Below are 19,036 nucleotides of genomic sequence, written 5' to 3' on the forward strand. Positions count from 1 at the left end.
ACAGCTGGATTGGGTGAGAAACCCATTTCTCTTGTCTGAAGCAAAGAGAAGCAAGCTTCCTGTCACTCACCAAGAAAAACTGATGGAAGTGGCATCTGACCGTGGCCCGCAGATGAGGTTTGGCGCATCCACTCTCACACAGTTTTGGGTGTGTGTGAGGCAGTAGCACCCTGAGCTGGGACAAAAACCTTTGGAGCAGCTGCTGCCCTTTGCCTCCACATATTTATGTGAGACCTCCTTCTCTGCAATGACTGTGATCAAAACAAAGCAAAGAAACAGACTGAGCCTGGAGAAGAACTTGATCACAGCAGTTGCCTCCCTTCCACCTAGGATGACAAAGTGAGGTACAAGCCCATGTTTCTCACTAAAATGTAGTATGAGTGCAAAAGACTCGTTCAAGATTCAAGACTGTTCAATGCTTGTTCAATGCTTGTCAAATCAAAATCAAATGTTCAATGCAACAATTCAATTTTAAGAGAAAAAAAAGTTTCTTTTTTTGTATCCCAAAAGAGGTAAAGTTAATTACCGTAATTTTCGGACTATAAGTCACAGTTTTTTTCATAGTTTGGGTGGGGGGGGCGACTTATAATGAGGAGCGACTTATATGTGAATTGGGGTGGATGGGGCTCGGTCATGGCTTTTACGCACGCCCGGTCCTATTCTATGGATCTCTCTTCCACCTCCGTGGCTGGAGGTCCACGCCGCCACACGCCTGGAAGTTTGTTTTGTTAAATAAAGAGCCGTTTACCAAACCCACGTCTTTCCTTGTACTTTGTTAACGCTACAATATAGTTATATACTAGATCTGTGGAATAACGACGAGGCTGACGTCAGGGCGCACGCGCGGCGTTGTTGACAAAGGACGAGGAATTTGATCAATGGATTTAATGATTTAGAGTGCACAGATGGTTTGATAATATTATTGCTTGTATAATAGTTATTTGATATCTAATTTATATATCATTATATGGGCCTGTGGAATATTCTGAAGTGCAAGCGCTGTCAGCGGCGCGCACCCATTGTTGACAAAGGACGATCGATGGATTTAATGAATTGGAGTGACACAGATGGTTTTATAAACGTGTTATTTATGTAATAGTTTTTTTTTAATAACTCTGAATGTTACATCAGGCCCGTTCTCAGCTCTTCGTTTGTGTTTATGTCACGTTAGCATACCTATAATTTAGCCTGTTGTTGCTCGTTCATGTCTGTTCTTGGTGTTGGATTTTGTCGAATATATTTCCCCCCAAAATGCGATTTATACTCCAGAGCGATTTATATATGGTTTTTTTCACGTTATTGTGCTTTTTATGGCTATTCTATTATTCTCACTTTACATGCTGCCACTTGGTGACATCATCAGAAAGCACAATGTATATTTCCATAGTTATGTGGATGACACACAATTGTACATATCTGCAGAACCCAATGATGCTACACCTATAAGCTCCATCACCAACTGTCTTCTGGCTATAAATAAATAGATGAGCAACAATTTCTTAAAGATAAACGAGGATAAAACTGAAATCTTGCTAATCGGCCCCAAAACAAAAAAAGAAATGCTGTTTAATAATTTGAGGAAATTAACTCCCTGGATTAAATCCGAGGTTACAAGTCTTGGTGTTATCTTAGATTCAGATCTAAGCTTCAGGTCCCACATTAACAAGGTGACAAAAACATTTTTCCACCTTAGAAATATAGCAAAAGAGCGTTCATAAATCAAAATGATGCTGAGAAACTGATTCATGCCTTTATTTCAAGCCGGCTTGACTACTGCAATGCACTCTTTACTGGTCTCCCAAAAAAAAACACTGATAGACTTCAGCTCATCCAAAACTCTGCAGCTCGGCTATTAACCAGGACCAAGAAGAGAGAGCACATTAGACCAGTTCTAGCTGCTCGGCACTGGCTGTAACATTTAGAATTGATTTTAAAGTCCTTCTCCTTATATACAAAGCCCTCAACGGGCAGGGACCAAGCTACATTGCTAACTCTCTTGTTAGCTACATACCTCCAAGAACCCTGCGATCATCTGCTGCTGATTTATTGGAGGCTCCCAGCAACAGCAGAAAGAAGATCGGTGATGCATCCTTTGTTAATTACGCCCCCAAACTATGGAACACACTGCCCATAGATATCAGGGAAGCCAGCTCGCTAGATATTTTCAAAACAAAACTTAAAACTCATTTCTTTACCCGAGCATTTAATTAATTATGTTTTGTAAATTTCATTTTTGCTCCTCTTATTTATTATGTTATTTGTGTATTTATTATTTATTCATCACTCTTATTTATTCATTGTTTGTGCCTTCTTGTTTTTATTTTTTTTGTGTTGTTTACTTGTATGTATATTGTGTACTATGTCTTGTCACCGTGGGATAGTGGGAACGTAATTTCGATTTCGTTGTGTGTCTTGGCATGTGAAGAAATTGACAATAAAGAGAAGAGTGGTGTGTTGATCGCATGTCCGTCCGCCAGGCAAAAAGTGCCGTATAATTAACACAAAGAAGAGACAGAACGAAATCAAGACGGACATTACTGAAGAAAGGAAGCTTTTATACACAAACCATTATGGGGGACAAAAGAAACGCATATGACGCCGCTTTTAAGTTAAAGGCAGTCGATTTGGCTCTTAAAGGAACTAGAGCTGCTCATGCACTGTAGAGGTTTTCTCTGGTCACTAGAGGGCACTGGGCTATTGTTGATGACATGTTGCGTCACCCTCTTTTTTTTTTTATTTCCCAGTCACGTCTACACTGCAGCTATACGTGTAGCTCGTATCACATTGCCAACTTTACCCCTGTAAGTGGTCCCATTTTATTTATTATTAGTTGTGTGTTGGTAGTGTTCCCTGCACATTAAGTTTATTATGGTCGTCGCTGAGATTCATGTTTGTATGTTTGCAGAGCTCCTTCATCTCTGTCAATAATGGTTATGTTAATAAAAGGTATGAGTCCCCAAAGAACCATCTCTTTCCTGACAATATTATTTGTGTATATTCTCTTGAAAAAAAGGTTATTAAACATTAAAAAACCTACAGCTTATGGTCCGGTGCGGCTTATATATGAACAAAACTAGATTTTCCGCTAAATTTAGCTGAAGCGGCTTATAGTCCGGAAATTACGGTAGTTGTATCAGATCAATTACATCGAAGGTGCTGTATTATTCTTGGGGAACACAATAATATGTTAAATGCATAACTTGACTGCAGTGCTTGTATACAAGACGCGTTCATAAATATTGTGAGGGATTTTTTACGCGTTAGGTATGTTTGTATGGACAAGTCTTCTGCTGTTGACACCCTTTAATCAATCCATCACAAAACTGTGTGCCGCTAGTAAACTGTACCTCTGCTAACAAACTACAAATATGTCCGACCAGAAAGGGAGGTGCACATCTTACGGCCTGGGGGGAACAGTGTGTAAAGTATCTCATTTGCATTTAAAGAGACCGCACCGAAACGGCTTGCTCTGAGCCGCACCTCAGAACAACCTGTGACGCTATCAAAACGAGGAATTCAGACAAAAGCATCACTGTTCCACTTCATAGAGACCACAACTGAATGAGTAAAACATAAAACGGAAGAATTTATAAACGTGATGTGTACAAACCCGATTCGGTTGAAGTTGGGAAATTGTGTAAAATGTAAATAAAAACAAAATACAATGATTTGAAAATCTCTTTCAACCTATATTCAATTGAATTGGGGGGGGGAGAGAAAACAAACTCCAGCCGAATCGGCCACTACAGGTTAATTAAAGGCCATATCATAGAAATGTGTCTTTAAACGTGTCTTAAATGTTTCTACTGAGGTAGCAGTTCTAATATCCATTGGTAGGGCATTCCAAAGCTCTGGAGCCCGAATAATAAATGCTCTAGACCCTGCAGACATTTTCTTGGCCCTCGGTGTCGCTAAAAGACTAGCGTTTTGCGAACGAAGGTTACGAGACGGAACATAAGGAACAACTAGGTCCACGAGATATGAAGGCGCTAAGCCATGCAGTGATTTATAGGTTAATAGAAGAACCTTGAAGTCACATCGTAAATGGACCGGGAGCCAATGTAAGTTGGCTAATATTATGGTAATGTGATCAAATTTTCTTGTCCGTGAGAGCAGCCTTGCAGCAACATTTTGTACTAACTCTAGACTTTTGATGCGGGACTTAGGAAGACCAGAGAATAATACATTACAGTAGTCTAGGCGCGACGTGACGAACGCATGTATAATAGTTTCCGCATCACCGGTCGAGAGGATCGGACGAATCTTTGCAATATTACGAAGGTGAAAAAACGCAATTCTGGTTATATTCTTAATGTGCTTTTGAAAGGAGAGCGTTTGGTCAAATATTACCCCGAGATTAGTTACAGTATCGCTCTGAGTGATAGTACGGTTATCTATAGTTATAATGCAGGGGTCCCCAAACTTTTTCCTGTGAGGGCCACATAACTTTTCCCTTCTCTGATGGGGGGCCGGTGTCAGTTTGTAACAGAAAAAGTGTGACGATCGTAGGGGAGCTTAAAAAATGTATTGTTTTCCAGAAAGCCACACATAACCAAATAACGGTTATTTAATAACCCTTTCCAGGTTCTTTACAGAAAAAAAGTCAGGAAACAAATAATAACACTATTAATGAAATAAATAATAACTAAATAACCCTCTCTGAGTTCTTCACAGAAAAAACAGGAAATAAATAATAACTAAATAACTCTCTCTGGGTTCCTCATAGAAAAAAAAGCCATGGAACATTAACTTTCTGTTGTGCCATGCACAATCTTAACAGATAAAAGTTCAGCTCAGTTGTCAGAGCAGAATCTCTCTGACACATATGAGCAGTCTCTTAAAGTTCTTGTGTTCCTTCCTTATAATCCTTTTGTAGGTTCCAGTAGGCTTGTAGACACCGCTGTGTTTTTTGTTAAAGTTTGCTAGTGCGTCATAGTCTGGAGTAAAATTTGTTGTGGCAATTCTTAGGCGAGATCCGAGGTGTTGGTCCGTTTACCTCGATCTGTGACGGGTTGATGTTGACGTTCATGTGGCTGAACGTCACATCGCGTACGTCGAGCCAAATTGGCCACTCTCTTTTAAACGCTTGGCACTGTGTCCACCTTGCTTTTCCTTGGGCGACTCATTTTAATGGAAGGATTCCAGGGGAAGGTTTGTGGGTGGCTTTAGCGCAAAACTGCATCTGAAAGCTCAGCGCGCGAATTACAAGAATGCTGTCGTCACAGCCTACGCTCTAAATTTGGGACTGATACAAATAGAGCGCGAGTGCGCCATGTCCGTACTACTGAGTACGTACACGCACTTGTGAGTGTGCACCGAGCTTTCTGACACGGCTTCCGGTAGTAAATGTGCAGGCGAGCGCTTCCCCATCTACTGGGGAAACGCAGTCATTGCAGGCAAAATGACCACAAAAAAAAGTTTAATAATACAATTTGTTCAGGGTTGGCGGGCCGGATTAAACGGTCCCGTGGGCCGTATCCGGCCCGCGGGCCGTAGTTTGTTTACCACTGTTATAGTGGTTTCCTTAAATAAGAGTCGATAACGAGTTGGACCAATTATCAACATCTCAGTTTTATCTGGGTTAAGACGAAGGAAGTTGAGAGACATCCATTGCTTGATCTCCGCAAGGCACGCCTCAAGATTACAACAATCCCGCGGATCTGTCATCGATAACGGCATATATAATTGGGTGTCATCCGCGTAGCATTGAAAACTAATATTATATTTACGTATTATTGTACCAAGCGGAATCATATAAATATTAAATATTATTGGTCCGAGTACCGATCCCTGTGGGACACCACACGTAACATTATAGAGCTCAGAGGACGTATTGCCATGGACCACTCGGTGCGTCCTGTCTGATAGATAGGAATGGAACCAGCCTAGTGCTGACCCTGAAATACCAAAACAACTTTTAACACGCCCTAATAAAATATCGAAGTCTACAGTGTCGAAGGCAGCACTAAGATAGAGTAGTAACAATACAGATGAAGTGTTTGAATCCATAGCTATGAGGAGATCGTTAGTCACTTTAGCAAGTGCTGTCTCAGTGGAATGATTAGCTCTAAAACCAGACTGAAAAGAGTCATATCGATTATTGGCGACCATGTAATCAATAAGCTGCTGCGCTACTACTTTTTCAAGGTTTTGCTATGAATGGGAGGTTTGAAACTGGCCTATAATTACTGAGACAGTCCGGATCAAGATTTGGTCGCTTAAGTCACGGTTTAATGATAGCGGTTTTAAAGGCTGTTGGCACTATACTAGAGGAGACAGACAGATTGATTATATTTAAGACGGACGGTCCTAAAATTTGAAATAATTCTTTAAGTAGTTTGGCTGGAAGAGGGTCAAGTAAACATGTTGTTTGTTTAGCCGCACTAACCAATTGTGTAAGCCTTTCAAGGGACACGCTTTTAAAATTTGAGAGGGTTATTACATAATCATCAGCGCTGGTAAACGGCGGTCTCGACTGAGCGATTGGAATGGTGTTCTTGATCTCGTCCCTAATGGATTCAATCTTTTGAGCAAAAAATTTCATGAACTCGTCAGCTGAGTGGAAGGAACTATCGGGGGTCGGCTAGCGTAGTGTCAGCTTTGCCACTGTATCAAATAGGTGTTTTTATTGAGATTAATAACTTGCGAAAAATAACGAGGTTTTGCTAAAATAAACGCATCTTTATATTTCAGGAGGCTGTCCTGCCATGCCTGATGGAAAACCTCAAGTTTGGTTAAACGCCATCTGCGCTCATGCTTTGTACATAATTGCTTAAGCGTACGTGTTTCATCTGTGAACCACGGAGTAGGCAATCTACGGCGAGTTTTCAGACGTAGTGGCGCCACAGAGTCGATGGCATTTAACAATGTCGCATTGAATTCATTTGTAAGATTATCAATAGAGCCGATGTATGCGGCAAATATGGCGGTTGCCGGCGACAGTAACTCAGATAGCGCAGTTGCAGTCATGGAGTTAAAATTACGGCTCCTATAATTCTGATTGCTCTCTTGTCTTTGACAAGGAACTAAAATTTCAAATTTTATTAAGTAATGATCAGACAGAACAGTAGTGTATGGCAGTACTGCTATATTTGAGGTTGCAAGTCCTCGGGATAATACCAGATCTAAAGTATTTCCATTCTTATGCGTTGCTGCCTGTACGGCTTGCGTAAAACCAAACGTATCAGTTAAAGTCTGAAACGCCGAAGTAAGTGGCTCTGACGGTAAATTCATGTGGACTCATCAGACCACAAAACACTTTTCCATTGTGCATCAGTCCATTTTACATGAGCTCGGGCCCAGAGAACCCGGCGGCGTTTCTGGATGTTGTTCATAAACGGCTTTTGCTTTGCATGGTAGAGTTTTAACCCGCACTTACTGATGTAGTGACGAACTGTATTTACTGACAGTGGTTTTCTGAAGTTTTCCTGAGCCAATTTGGTGATATCCTTTACACACTCATGTCGGTTTTGAAGGCAGTGCCGTCTGAGGGATCGAAGGTCACAGTCATTCAGTTTTGGTTTCCGGCCGTGGCGCTTTCGTGCAGAGATTTCACCAGATTCTCTGAACCTAGCCTGATCACATGTGGGATGTTCCAAATAGGTGTTTGATGAGCTTTTCTCAGCTTTCTCTGTATTTTTTGCCACCTTTCCCAACTTCTACTGGACGTGTTGCAGTCATGAAATTCTAAGTTAATTATTATTTGGCAAAAAAAACACTTAAGTTGACCAGTTTGAACATAAAATATCTTGTTTTGTAGTGTATTCAATTGAATATGGGTTGAGAAGGATTTTCAAATCGTTGTGTTTTGTTTTTATTTACATTTTACACAATTTCCCAACTTCAACCAAATCCAGTTTGTAAGCTTTAAGACTTTTTAAATGGACAGCACATATAGAAATTTATCTACACCACATGGTGCCCAAAGCGCTATACAATGCCTCACATTTACCCATTCACACACTCCAACTCACATACACCAATAGGAGGCTGCTGCCATACAAGGAGCTGCCATGTCCACACTAGGAGCAAATTGGGGTTCAGTGTCTTGCTCAAGGACACTTCGCGACATGGTCACCAGGGTTGAAGATCGATCCTACAACCTTCGAGGCAAACACTACCACTGAGCCACACCGCCCACTTCTTAATACCTTAAATTTAGATTTTATTGGGGGGGGAGGATTAAAGACACAGCAGAAACTTGACTCATGTATTGTAAATGGTGTCATAGTAGTAGTGGTTGGATGGAAAAAAAAAAAAAAGAGAAGACAATTGCTTACGTACCTCAATTTTCACATGATGAAAAAAATATACTTTTCAAGCCCAGTAGTACATCAATTTGTCGCAGGGCTCAGTAAAGCTGTCTAAGATGAACCATGAGATGAGCCTGAGCCAAGCCATTAAAACCACTGTGAATTGCATCTTTTTTTTCCCATTCATCTTCCATACCGCTTACTCTCACAAGGGTTGCGGGCATGCTGGAGCCTATCCCGGCAGTCTTTGCGCAGTAGGCGGGGTACACCGAGAACTGGTCACCAGCCAATCGCAGGGCACGTCTAGACAAACAGCTGTTCTTGCTCACAACTTAAGTCTGAAATGAGGTTCTCCCTTACCTGGGCTTCAGAGAACGGAGTCTGAATGTTCTCCAGCAGACTGGCCAAGTCTTGCTCACAGTAGCTCATCACCAGAAACAGACTAAACATAAAAGCCCCAAAAAACAAGACAGAAAAAAAATTACTTGATATCATTTAACTAATGTGTTTTGATGTCATCTTTTTACCATTAAGAACAACAAATGTGTGCCTTTACCCAGTGCACAGATTTGAATGCATTCCAGCCACACTCATAGCTAAGGTTCATTTAATTTATTGCCTGTTATAATCAACATGTCAGTCAGTAATGGTGTTTCATTAACGTCAATACCTGTTTGATTTACGTGCACATTAGAATGCTGTGTAATGCTTATAAATGTATTTTATGACGATAAAATATTGTGGACAGAGGTCTCTAGAGGTCTCGTGCAGTGGTGGGCAAACTTTTTGACTTGGGTTCCAAATTTTGACCGGGGGGCTGAACCAGGAGGAGATGGATGTAGTGTTTGTGTGAAGTAATATAAACAACATCTAAAGGTCATTGCATAAAAGGTTTTGGGCTTTAGTAGGTAGTAAAGCATAGATATTCAAAAAAAGCTTTTTGAAAAAAAATGCATTTATGAACATCCGGCGTCTCAGGAGGGGGAAGCAGTGCAACGTCAACACTGTTTACAGTGGAGATGGCGTGCTGCTGACCTCGACTCGGGACGTCGCGTGTCGGTGGGGAGAATACTTCGAAGACCTCCTCAATTCTACCGACACGCCTTCCATTGTGGAAGCAGGGCCTGGGGACTCTGAGGCGGACTCTCCAATCTCTGGGGTTGAAGTCACTGAGGTAGTTAAAAAACTCCTCGGTGGCAAGGCCCCGGGGGTGGATGAGATCCGCCCGGATTTCTTAAGGGCTCTGGATGTTGTGGGGCTGTCATGGCTGACACGTCTCTACAGCATCGCGTGGACATCGGGGACAGTGCCTCTGGATTGGCAGACTGGGGTGGTGGTTCCCCTCTTTAAGAAGGGGGACCGGAGGGTGTGTTCCAATTACAGGGGAATTACACTCCTCAGCCTCCCTGGTAAGGTCTATTCAGGGGTGCTGGAGAGGAGGGTCCGTCGGGAGGTCGAACCTCGGATTCAGGAGGAACAGTGTGGCTTTCGTCCTGGCCGTGGAACAGTGGACCAGCTCTTCACCCTCAACAGGATCCTCGAGGGTGCATGGGAGTTCGCCCAACCAGTCCACATGTGTTTTGTGGACTTGGAGAAGGCGTTCGACCGTGTCCCTCGGGAGGTTCTGTGGGGGGTGCTTCGGGAGTACGGGGTACCGAGCCAACTGATAAGGGCGGTTCGGTCCCTGTATCACCGATGCCAGAGTTTGGTCCGCATTTCCGGCAGTAAGTCGGATTCGTTCCCAGTGAGGGTTGGACTCCGCCAAGGCTGCCCTTTGTCACCGATTCTGTTCATAATTTTTATGGACAGAATTTCTAGGTGCAGCCGAGGCGTTGAGGGTGTCCGGTTTGGGGACCTCAGCATCGCGTCTCTGCTTTTTGCAGACGACGTTGTGCTGTTGGCTTCTTCAGGCCGTGATCTCCAGCTCTCACTGGAGCGGTTCGCAGCCGAGTGTGAAGCGGTCGGGATGAGGGTCAGCACCTCCAAATCCGAGTCCATGGTCCTCGATCGGAAAAGGGTGGAATGCCCTCTCCGGATCGGGGATGAGATCCTGCCCCAAGTGGAGGAGTTTAAGTATCTTGGGGTCTTGTTCACGAGTGAGGGGAGGATGGAGCGCGAGATCGACAGGCGGATCGGTGCAGCGTCGGCAGTAATGCGGACTCTGTACCGGTCCGTCATGGTAAAGAGACAGCTGAGCCAAAAGGCAAAGCTCTCAATTTACCGGTCGATTTACGCTCCTACCCTCACCTATGGTCACGAGCTATGGGTCGTGACCGAAAGAACGAGATCCCGGATACAAGCGGCCGAAATGAGTTTTCTCCGCAGGATGTCCGGGCTCTCCCTTAGAGATAGGGTGAGAAGTTCGGTCATCCGGGAGAGACTCGGAGTAGAGTTGCTACTCCTCCACGTTGAGAGGAGCCAGATGAGGTGGCTCGGGCATCTCATCAGGATGCCTCCTGGACGCCTCCCTGGGGAGGTGTTCCGGGCATGTCCCACCGGTAGGAGACCCCGGGGACGACCCAGGACGCGCTGGAGAGACTATGTCTCTCGGCTGGCCTGGGAACGCCTTGGGATCCCCCGGGATGAGCTAGATGAAGTGGCTGGGGCGAGGGAAGTCTGGGAGTCCCTCCTGAAGCTGCTGCCCCCGCGACCCGACCCCGGATAAGCGGAAGAAGATGGATGGATGGATGGATGCATTTATGAACAGTATTAAAAAAAAAATTCACCAAAAAACTATTATCAGTGATTCTCATTAAATACGACACTGTTATTATGAACAACCGTTTCCATCACTTCAGCGCCTGCAGGTCAGATTTATGAAAGATGTTTATCTTATGAGGTAAAATCACATCAAAAGGCAAATATTTTGACCAAATACATCATCTTGAAAAATCGGTGAACGGATACATCCAAATAAAGTAATGAAAACGGCAAAATGGTGAGGGGTATCTGAAAATCAGAGCAGGGCTTTAACTCACAAACACCTGGTGATAGAGGTGAGGAAACGGGAAACACTTCCTTAAAGTCGGCCTTAAAAACTTTAAAAGTTAAGATTAGTTGCAAACAGGTGGTGCATCATTCTTGAGCATCCTGCATTGTTTGAAAATGAGAATGGTCGCTAGTTTCAATCCCTTATTATTTATTATTATTTTCAAAATGCTTTTTTTTTTTTTTTACAACAAACTAGAGAAACTCCCCTTCATTTTCAGTGCGAACAGTGTTGTTGATCACCCTTTTTTGCTAGTGCATCATAGTCTGGAGTAAAATTTGTTGTGGCAATTCTTAGGATAGAGCCGAGGTGTTGGCCCGTTAACCTAGATCTGTGACGGGCTTTGTTGATGATCATGTGGCTGAACGTCTGCTCACACACATAGGTCGAGCCAAATTGTCCACTCTTTTTTTTAAACACTCGGCACTCAGTGTCCACCTTTCTTTTCCTTGGGCCATTCATTTTAATGGAAGGTTTCCAGGGGAAGGTTTGTGGGTGGCTTTAGCGTAAAACTGTACCTGAAAGCTCAGCGTGCGAATTATGAGAATGCTGACGTCACAGCCTAGACTCGAAATGCAATCTCGGCAGCGATAGAAATAGAGCGGGTCCATACTACTGAGTACGTACACGCACTTGTGAGCGTGCACTGAGCTTTCTGACACGGCTTCCAGGAGTAAATCCGCGGGCAGGCGTTTCCCCAGTAGATGGTCATTGCAGGGAAAATGACCAAAACAAATGTTTAATAATATGATTTATTCAGGTTTGGCGGGCCGGATTAAATGACCCCGCGGGTCGGATGTGCCCCGTGGGCCGTAGTTTGTCCACGTCTGGTCTAGTCGATACCTGTTTGATTTACGTGCTTATAAATGCGTATGAAATTGAAGTCAGAGGTCTCTATTAAAGTTGTGAATAGAGTTTCACTGCCCCAATGCTCCAGCATTACTCTGCATATTTTGCTTTTTCTTGGGCACACAAAATTTAGCATTTAGTGAGATGATATTCAAGATGGAGTCTCACTGGAATGAAAGTAAGTGGACTCATTCAAAGTAGTGTGCCAAGTGGAACCCCAAACATGTATGTATATCCACACTTATTTGACAGTTACAGCTCGGACTTCTCGATTCTGGATAAAAATCAGAATCACGATTATTTTGATCATTATTGAAATCACAATTATTTACATTAGTGGTCCTTAACTTGGGTTCAAGCGAACCCTAGGGGTTCGGTGAGTCGGTCTCAGGGGTTCGGCAAAGCCTCCACTGCGGAGGTCCGAACACACCTGATTTATCGTGTAAATTTGTGATGACACACATCTGAACTGGTCTCGCAAAGGCAATAGCAGAAGTCAAACTGATTTGCAGGTATGTAATTTGTTGTGAGTTTATGCATTGTGTTGGTTTTGTTCTTTGAACAAGGTGACATTCATGCATGGCTCATTTTGTGCCACAGTAAAATACATCCATGTCTTGAATTTGATTTTTTTTTTCCCCCCACTAAAGAGGGGTTCGGTGAATGCGCATATGAAACTGGTGGGGTTCGGTACCTCCAACAAGATTAAGAACCACCGCTCTGGATGTTGTGGGGCTGTCCTGGTTGACACGTCTCTACAACATTGCATTTCATTTATTCATTTATTTGATTATTTAATTATTTTATTATTCATTTATTGAAATGTATTGCATACATACAAAAAGAAAGTTATGTTAAGCCAGTCCTCAAATAGTGGGGACCGCCCCGTTACCAAGGGGGGAGCGTGCGACACCAGGGAACATGCTTTTCTTTTGGTTGTACTAGATTATAGGGTAATTAGACATGCACTGTAGTAGGTGGGAGTGGCGGTATCACTGTAAGAGTGTGCGCAAGGACTATTCGCTCTACAGTGTAGAGCACAGGGATCATACGCACACACAGCACAGAGCAGGCGATAAAAAGTGCAGTGGGACACCATGGAAAAATATTTAACAGGGTTGAAAAGAACGGCGGAGAGAGACGGAGATAAGAGAATTCAGAGTCACACGAAAGCTAAGACAAAGAAATATGACGAAGCGTTCGTAGCGCTCGGCTTCAGTGCGACTACGATGGGAGACGAGGAAAGACCGGTGTGTTTACTGCGCCTTACAATGTTGGCAGCGGACAGTATGAAGCCAAATAAATGCGTGAATGCTACTTCAGTCAATCAGCAAGCACTGTAAGCATCGTATAAAGCAACGTACCAAATTGCTCAGTGCAAAAAGAAAACACACACCATTGCAGAAGAGCTGATACTACCTGCAGCCGTGGATATGGTCTCCGTCATGCTGCCTCATTTTGATTAAAAAAATAGCACAAATTGTTTTATTTATTTTTGTTTTGTAGGTTAAAATGTTTTACCTATTGTGATCCTGAGTTGCTGATTACTCTGAATTGAATATTATTTATTGCTGTAATTTAATTTAATATTATGTATGTTTATTAATATTTTATTGTATTTTTGTCAGCATAAAATGGCAGTTGGTCAAGAATGTTTATAGTTTAAATAATTATAATTTATTCTTTAATATCAGGCAAAGTGATGCACATTGAATCTGTTTTGTTACAGACTAAAAAACAATGTTATTAATAAAGTTATTCTTTATTGTAAGTTGAGATTTATTTTTTATTTATTTTTTGTTTTGCTTTAATGTTAATAAGGGTACAAGCATGGGGGGCGCGAAATGTTTTCTACTCCCTAGGGGGGGCATAACAGAAAATGATTGAAGCACTGTGTTAAGATAAGAGTTTCCATTGTAGCTCAGATTCTAATAACCGTATTTTCCGCACCATAAGGCGCACTTAAAAGCCTTTAATTTTCTCAGAAAATAAAGGTCCGCCGTGTTTCTTTTGTGTGGACCAAATTCCAAAATCCGTAAAGTTGTTTTGTGTGGCTTCCGTCACATGGAGACGTAATACACGGACGTAATATGTAGACCCGATGAACCAATCAGAGGACATTACGTTTTACGTAGATCGGGGCAGAAAACCAATCGGAGGATGTTACGCAACACGTAGAGTACGCATGTCCACCGCCATTGATAAATAAATACTATCGTTTGTGCAAAGCAAACAGCATTAGGACCCTCTAAAAATGGCATCGACAAAGAGACATGCTTACGAGGCACAACTAAAGCTTTCTGGAAAGCCGGGATCATTGCCAAAAAATAGTGACGACGACGAGACAATGACAAGAGGGATCTTGTCATGTTTAATGGCGAACTTGCCCAACTGTTTAATTTGGATAAAGAAGATGATTGCTAACAATAACAATAATGTGACTACAGTACAGTACATGATTAAATAGTAGAATAAAGTACAACTAAACTCACAGTCTTTCTCCCGTGACGTTTGTTGTTTTTTTTACCGTAAATCATGGCATGCCTGCAACCTATAATGCGGTGCATACTATGTGTGGATTAAGTACAGAAAAGCCCACGGAATTGATTGATTGATTGAATATTTATATATATATATATATATATATATATATTTATATATATAATATATCGAGTCTGCACCTTTAACCCGAAGAGCCTTATGGTGCGAAAAATACGGTATTCACTTGGTTTTGAGGCTCACATCAACCCATGCGTTTTACAATGCTGACCTTTCAAGGTGGCCGCCAACAACAACCTCCTTCAGCTCCACTATGTTGGGATGTCGGAGCCGCAGCAATAGGGTAATCTCTCTGAGGCTGCTGATTGGAATCCCTGACACGCACGCACACACAAATACAGCCACAAACACACACACACAGATCCTTTCAGTTGTAGCACGTACACAAGCGAACACACTGCTAATTAAAACTAATTTGAAAACAGTTTTGTGTTGAGAAATAAACTGACAAACAACGCTGAGGAATTACCATCTTTTTCTTTATCCATTCGAACTTTCTTCAGTGCGACAATTTCATCAGATTTGGTGTCACGAGCACGGTCTGGAGGAAAAATTTTAAATTATTTTACACATGAGCTTTGATTAGGAACTGCATATTATCTCCAAGATACAGCTAAGCCTCAATTTTAAGCGTACATAGGGGTCCTGAATTTGGGAATCGCATTAACCCCGAAAGTGCGTCATTTAGAAAGTCTTGGAAGGGGAAGAAAATTCAGAGCCATGCATACAAGTATATCAGGAACTTGCAGGAGGGAAATATGTAATAAGATACACGTGTTTGCATTTTTGGAGTAACATAGTTCTGGATGAAAATTAATACCATATCATTTTTAAAAATTACAAAAAGTCTTTATCCTGCCTCTGCTTACTTGTGGGTTTGTTCCGTTGTGCTAAAGTACAACCTTTACGTTATGACTGCAGTCCCTTTAAGAGAGATGGGTGTTTTGCAGCGCCATTTTACTGAGGAACGCAGAAGGAGAAAAAGAATAAACACGCCGTCACGGACTTAACAGTGGAAACTCCCTTTTGTTTTTTCACACTCCAATTTCTACAATATCGTCCATTTAAAATAATAAAAATTTAAGGTTCATGACCAAACCACATTAGACAGAAAGTCGCATGGAGTCGAAGCAGGTAAAATTGAGGCTTAGCTGTATATACCGTATTTTTCGGAGTATAATTCGCACCTTTTTTCATAGTTTGGGTGGGGGTGTGACTTATACCCAGGATGGGTGGGGGTGCGACTTATACCCAGGAGCGACTTATATGTGAAATTTTTAACTTCCATCCATCCATCTTCTTCCGCTTATCCGGGGTCGGGTCGCGGGGGCAGCAGCTTTAGGAGGGACTCCCAGACTTCCCTCTCCCCAGCCACTTCATCCAGCTCATCCCGGGGGATCCCAAGGCGTTCCCAGGCCAGCTGAGAGACATAGTCTCTCCAGCGCATCCTGGGTCATACAGGGACCGGGGTTTCCTACCGGCGAGACATGCCCGGAACACATCCCCAGGGACGCGTCCAGGAGGCATCCTGATGAGATGCCCGAGCCACCTCATCTGGCTCCTCTCAACGTGGAGGAGCAGCGGCTCTACTCCGAGTCTCTCCCGGATGACCGAGCTTCTCACCTTATCTCTAAGGGAGAACCCGGACACCCTGCGGAGGAAACTCATTTCGGCCGCTTGTATCCTGGATCTCGTTCTGTCAGTCACGACCCATGACCATAGGTGAGGGTAGGAGCATAGATCGACCGGTAAATCGAGAGCTTTGCATTTTGGCTTAGCTCTCTTTTCACCACGAAAGACCGGTACAGAGTCCGCATTACTGCCGACGATGCACCAATCCGCCTGTCGATCTCGCGCTCTAACCTCCCCTCACTCCTGAACAAGACCCCAAGATACTTGAACTCCTCCACTTGGGGCAGGATCTCATCCCCGATCCGGAGAGGGCATGCCACCCTTTTCCGACCGAGCACCATGGACTCGGATTTGGAGGTGCTGACCCTCATCCCGACCGCTTCACACTCAGCTGCGAACTGTTCCAGTGAAAGCTGGAGATCACGGCTTGAAGAAGCCAACAGCACCACTTCGTCTGCAAAAAGCAGAGACGCGATGCTGAGGTCCCCAAACCGGACACCCTCAACGCCTTGGGTGCGCCTAGAAATTCTATCCATAAAAATTATGAACAGAATCGGTGACAAAGGGCAGCCTTGGCCGAGTCCAACCCTCGCTGGGAACGAATCCGACTTACTGCCGGAAATGCGGACCAAACTCTGGCATCGGCGATACAGGGACCGAACCACCCTTATCAGTTGGCTCGGCACCCCGTACCCCCTCGAGGATCTTGCCGAGGGTGTAGAGCTGGTCCACTGTTCCACGGCCAGGACAAAAGCCACACTGCTCGTCCTGAATCCGAGGTTCGACCTCCCGACCTCTCCAGCACCCCTGAATAGACCTTACCAGGGAGGCTGAGGAGTGTGATTCCCCTGTAATTGGAACACACCCTCCGGTCCCCCTTCTTAAAGAGGGGAACCACCACCCCAGTTTGCCAATCCAGAGGCACCGTCCCCGATGTCCACGCAATGTTGTAGAGGCGTGTCAGCCATGATAGCCCCACAACATCCAGAGCCTTTAAGAACTCCGGGCGGATCTCATCCACCCCCGGGGCCTTGTTTTTTAACTACCTCAGTGACTTCGATCCCAGAGATTGGAGAGTCCGCCTCAGAGTCTCCAGGCCCTGCTTCCACAATGGAAGGCGTGTAGGTGGAATTGAGGAGGTTTTCGAAGTATTCTCCCCACCGACTCACGACGTCCCGAGTCGAGGTCAGCAGCGCGCCATCTCCACTGTAAACAGTGTTGACGGTGCACTGCTTCCTGCTTCTGAGACGCCGGATGGTGGACCAGAATTTCCTCAAAGCCGTCCGGAAGTCATTCCCCATGGCCTCACCAAACTCCTCCCACGCCCGGATTTTTGCCTCAGCAACCGCCAAGGCCGCGTTCCGCTTGGCCATCTGGTACCTGTCAGCTGCCTCCGGAGTCCCGCAGGCCAAAACGGCCTGATAGGACTCCTTCTTCAGCTTGACGTCATCCCTTACCGCCGGTGTCCACCAGTGGGTTAGAGGATTGCCACCACGACAGGCACCAATGACCTTACGGCCACTGCTCCGGTCGACCGCCTCAACAATGGAGGCGCGGAACATGGTCCACTCTGACTCAATGTCCCCCGCCTCCCCAGGGACATGGGAAAAGCTCTGCCGGAGGTGGGAGTTGAAGCTCTTCCTGACAGGGGATTCTGCCAAACGTTCCCAGCAGACCCTCACAGAACCTTTGGGCTTGCCAGGTCGGACCGGCATCTTCCCCAACCATCGGAGCCAACCCACCACCAGGTGATCAGATGACAGCTCTGCCCCTCTCTTCACCCGAGTGTCCAAAACATGCGGCTGCAAATCCGATGACATGACTACAAAGTTGGTCATCGAACTGCGGCCTAGGGTGTCCTGGTGCCAAGTGTACACATGGACAACCTTATGCTTGAACATGGTGTTCATTATAGAAAATCCGTGTCGAGCACAGAAGTCCAAAGATAGAACACCGCTCCGGTTCAGGTCGGGTGGGCCGTTCCTTCCAATCACGCCCTTCCAGGTCTCACTGTCATTGGCCACGTGAGCATTGAAGTCACCCAGTAGAACGATGGAGTCCCCAGAAGGAGCGCTCTCCAGCACTTCCTCCAGGGACTCCAAGAAGGGTGGGTACTCTGAGCTGCCGTTTGGTGCATAGACACAAACAACAGTCAAGACCCGTCCCCCCACCCAAAGGCGGAGGGAGGCTACCCTCTCGTTCACCTGGGTGAACCCCAATGTGCAGGCGCCCAGCCGGGGGGCAATAAGTATGCCCACACCTGCTCGACGCCTCTCACTGTGGGCAACTCCAGAGTGGAAGAGAGTCGAGCCCCTCTCGAGACGGTTTGTACCAGAGTGTGTGTGGAGGCAAGTCAGACTATGTGTAGTCTGAACTTTTCTGCCTCACACATCAGCTCGGGCTCCTTTCCAGCCAGAGAGGTGACATTCCATGTCCCAAGAGCCAGCTTCTGCAGCCGGGGATCGGACCGCCAAGGTCCCCGCATTTGGCCGCCACCCAGCTCACTTTGCACCTGACCCCTTTGGCCCCTCCCACAGGTGGTGTGCCCATGGGAAGGGGGACGGCCACCAGACGCTCGTCTTCGAGCCCCAATACCAGGCCTGGCTCCAGAGAGGGGCCCCGGTGACCCGCGTCCGGGCGAGCGAAAACTAGGTCCATATATTTTACTCGTCATAAGGGGTCTTCTAGGCCGTGCTTTGTCTGGCCCCTCACCAAGACCCTTTTGCCATGGGTGACCCTACCAGGGGCATAAAGC

General features: G+C 44.9%; 1 protein-coding gene across 8 annotated transcripts in view; it reads right to left on the reverse strand.

Annotated features, from left to right (window-relative positions):
* Positions 1 to 19,036, reverse strand: part of cdk10 (cyclin-dependent kinase 10) — a 79,267-nt gene that overhangs the window by 48,167 nt on the left and 12,064 nt on the right. For all 8 annotated transcript variants that reach the window (XM_037253684.1, XM_037253687.1, XM_037253685.1 and 5 more), the window contains 3 exons: positions 15,119 to 15,190; positions 14,861 to 14,963; positions 8,613 to 8,694 (listed from right to left, as the gene is read on the reverse strand). In XM_037253684.1, the coding sequence (XP_037109579.1) occupies positions 8,613 to 8,694; positions 14,861 to 14,963; positions 15,119 to 15,190 (257 nt within the window). The remainder of the gene's footprint in view (positions 1 to 8,612; positions 8,695 to 14,860; positions 14,964 to 15,118; positions 15,191 to 19,036) is intronic.

The sequence above is a fragment of the Syngnathus acus genome, chromosome 6 (assembly GCF_901709675.1).
Source record: "Syngnathus acus chromosome 6, fSynAcu1.2, whole genome shotgun sequence".
In the NCBI taxonomy this organism is placed as follows: Eukaryota; Metazoa; Chordata; class Actinopteri; order Syngnathiformes; family Syngnathidae; genus Syngnathus; species Syngnathus acus.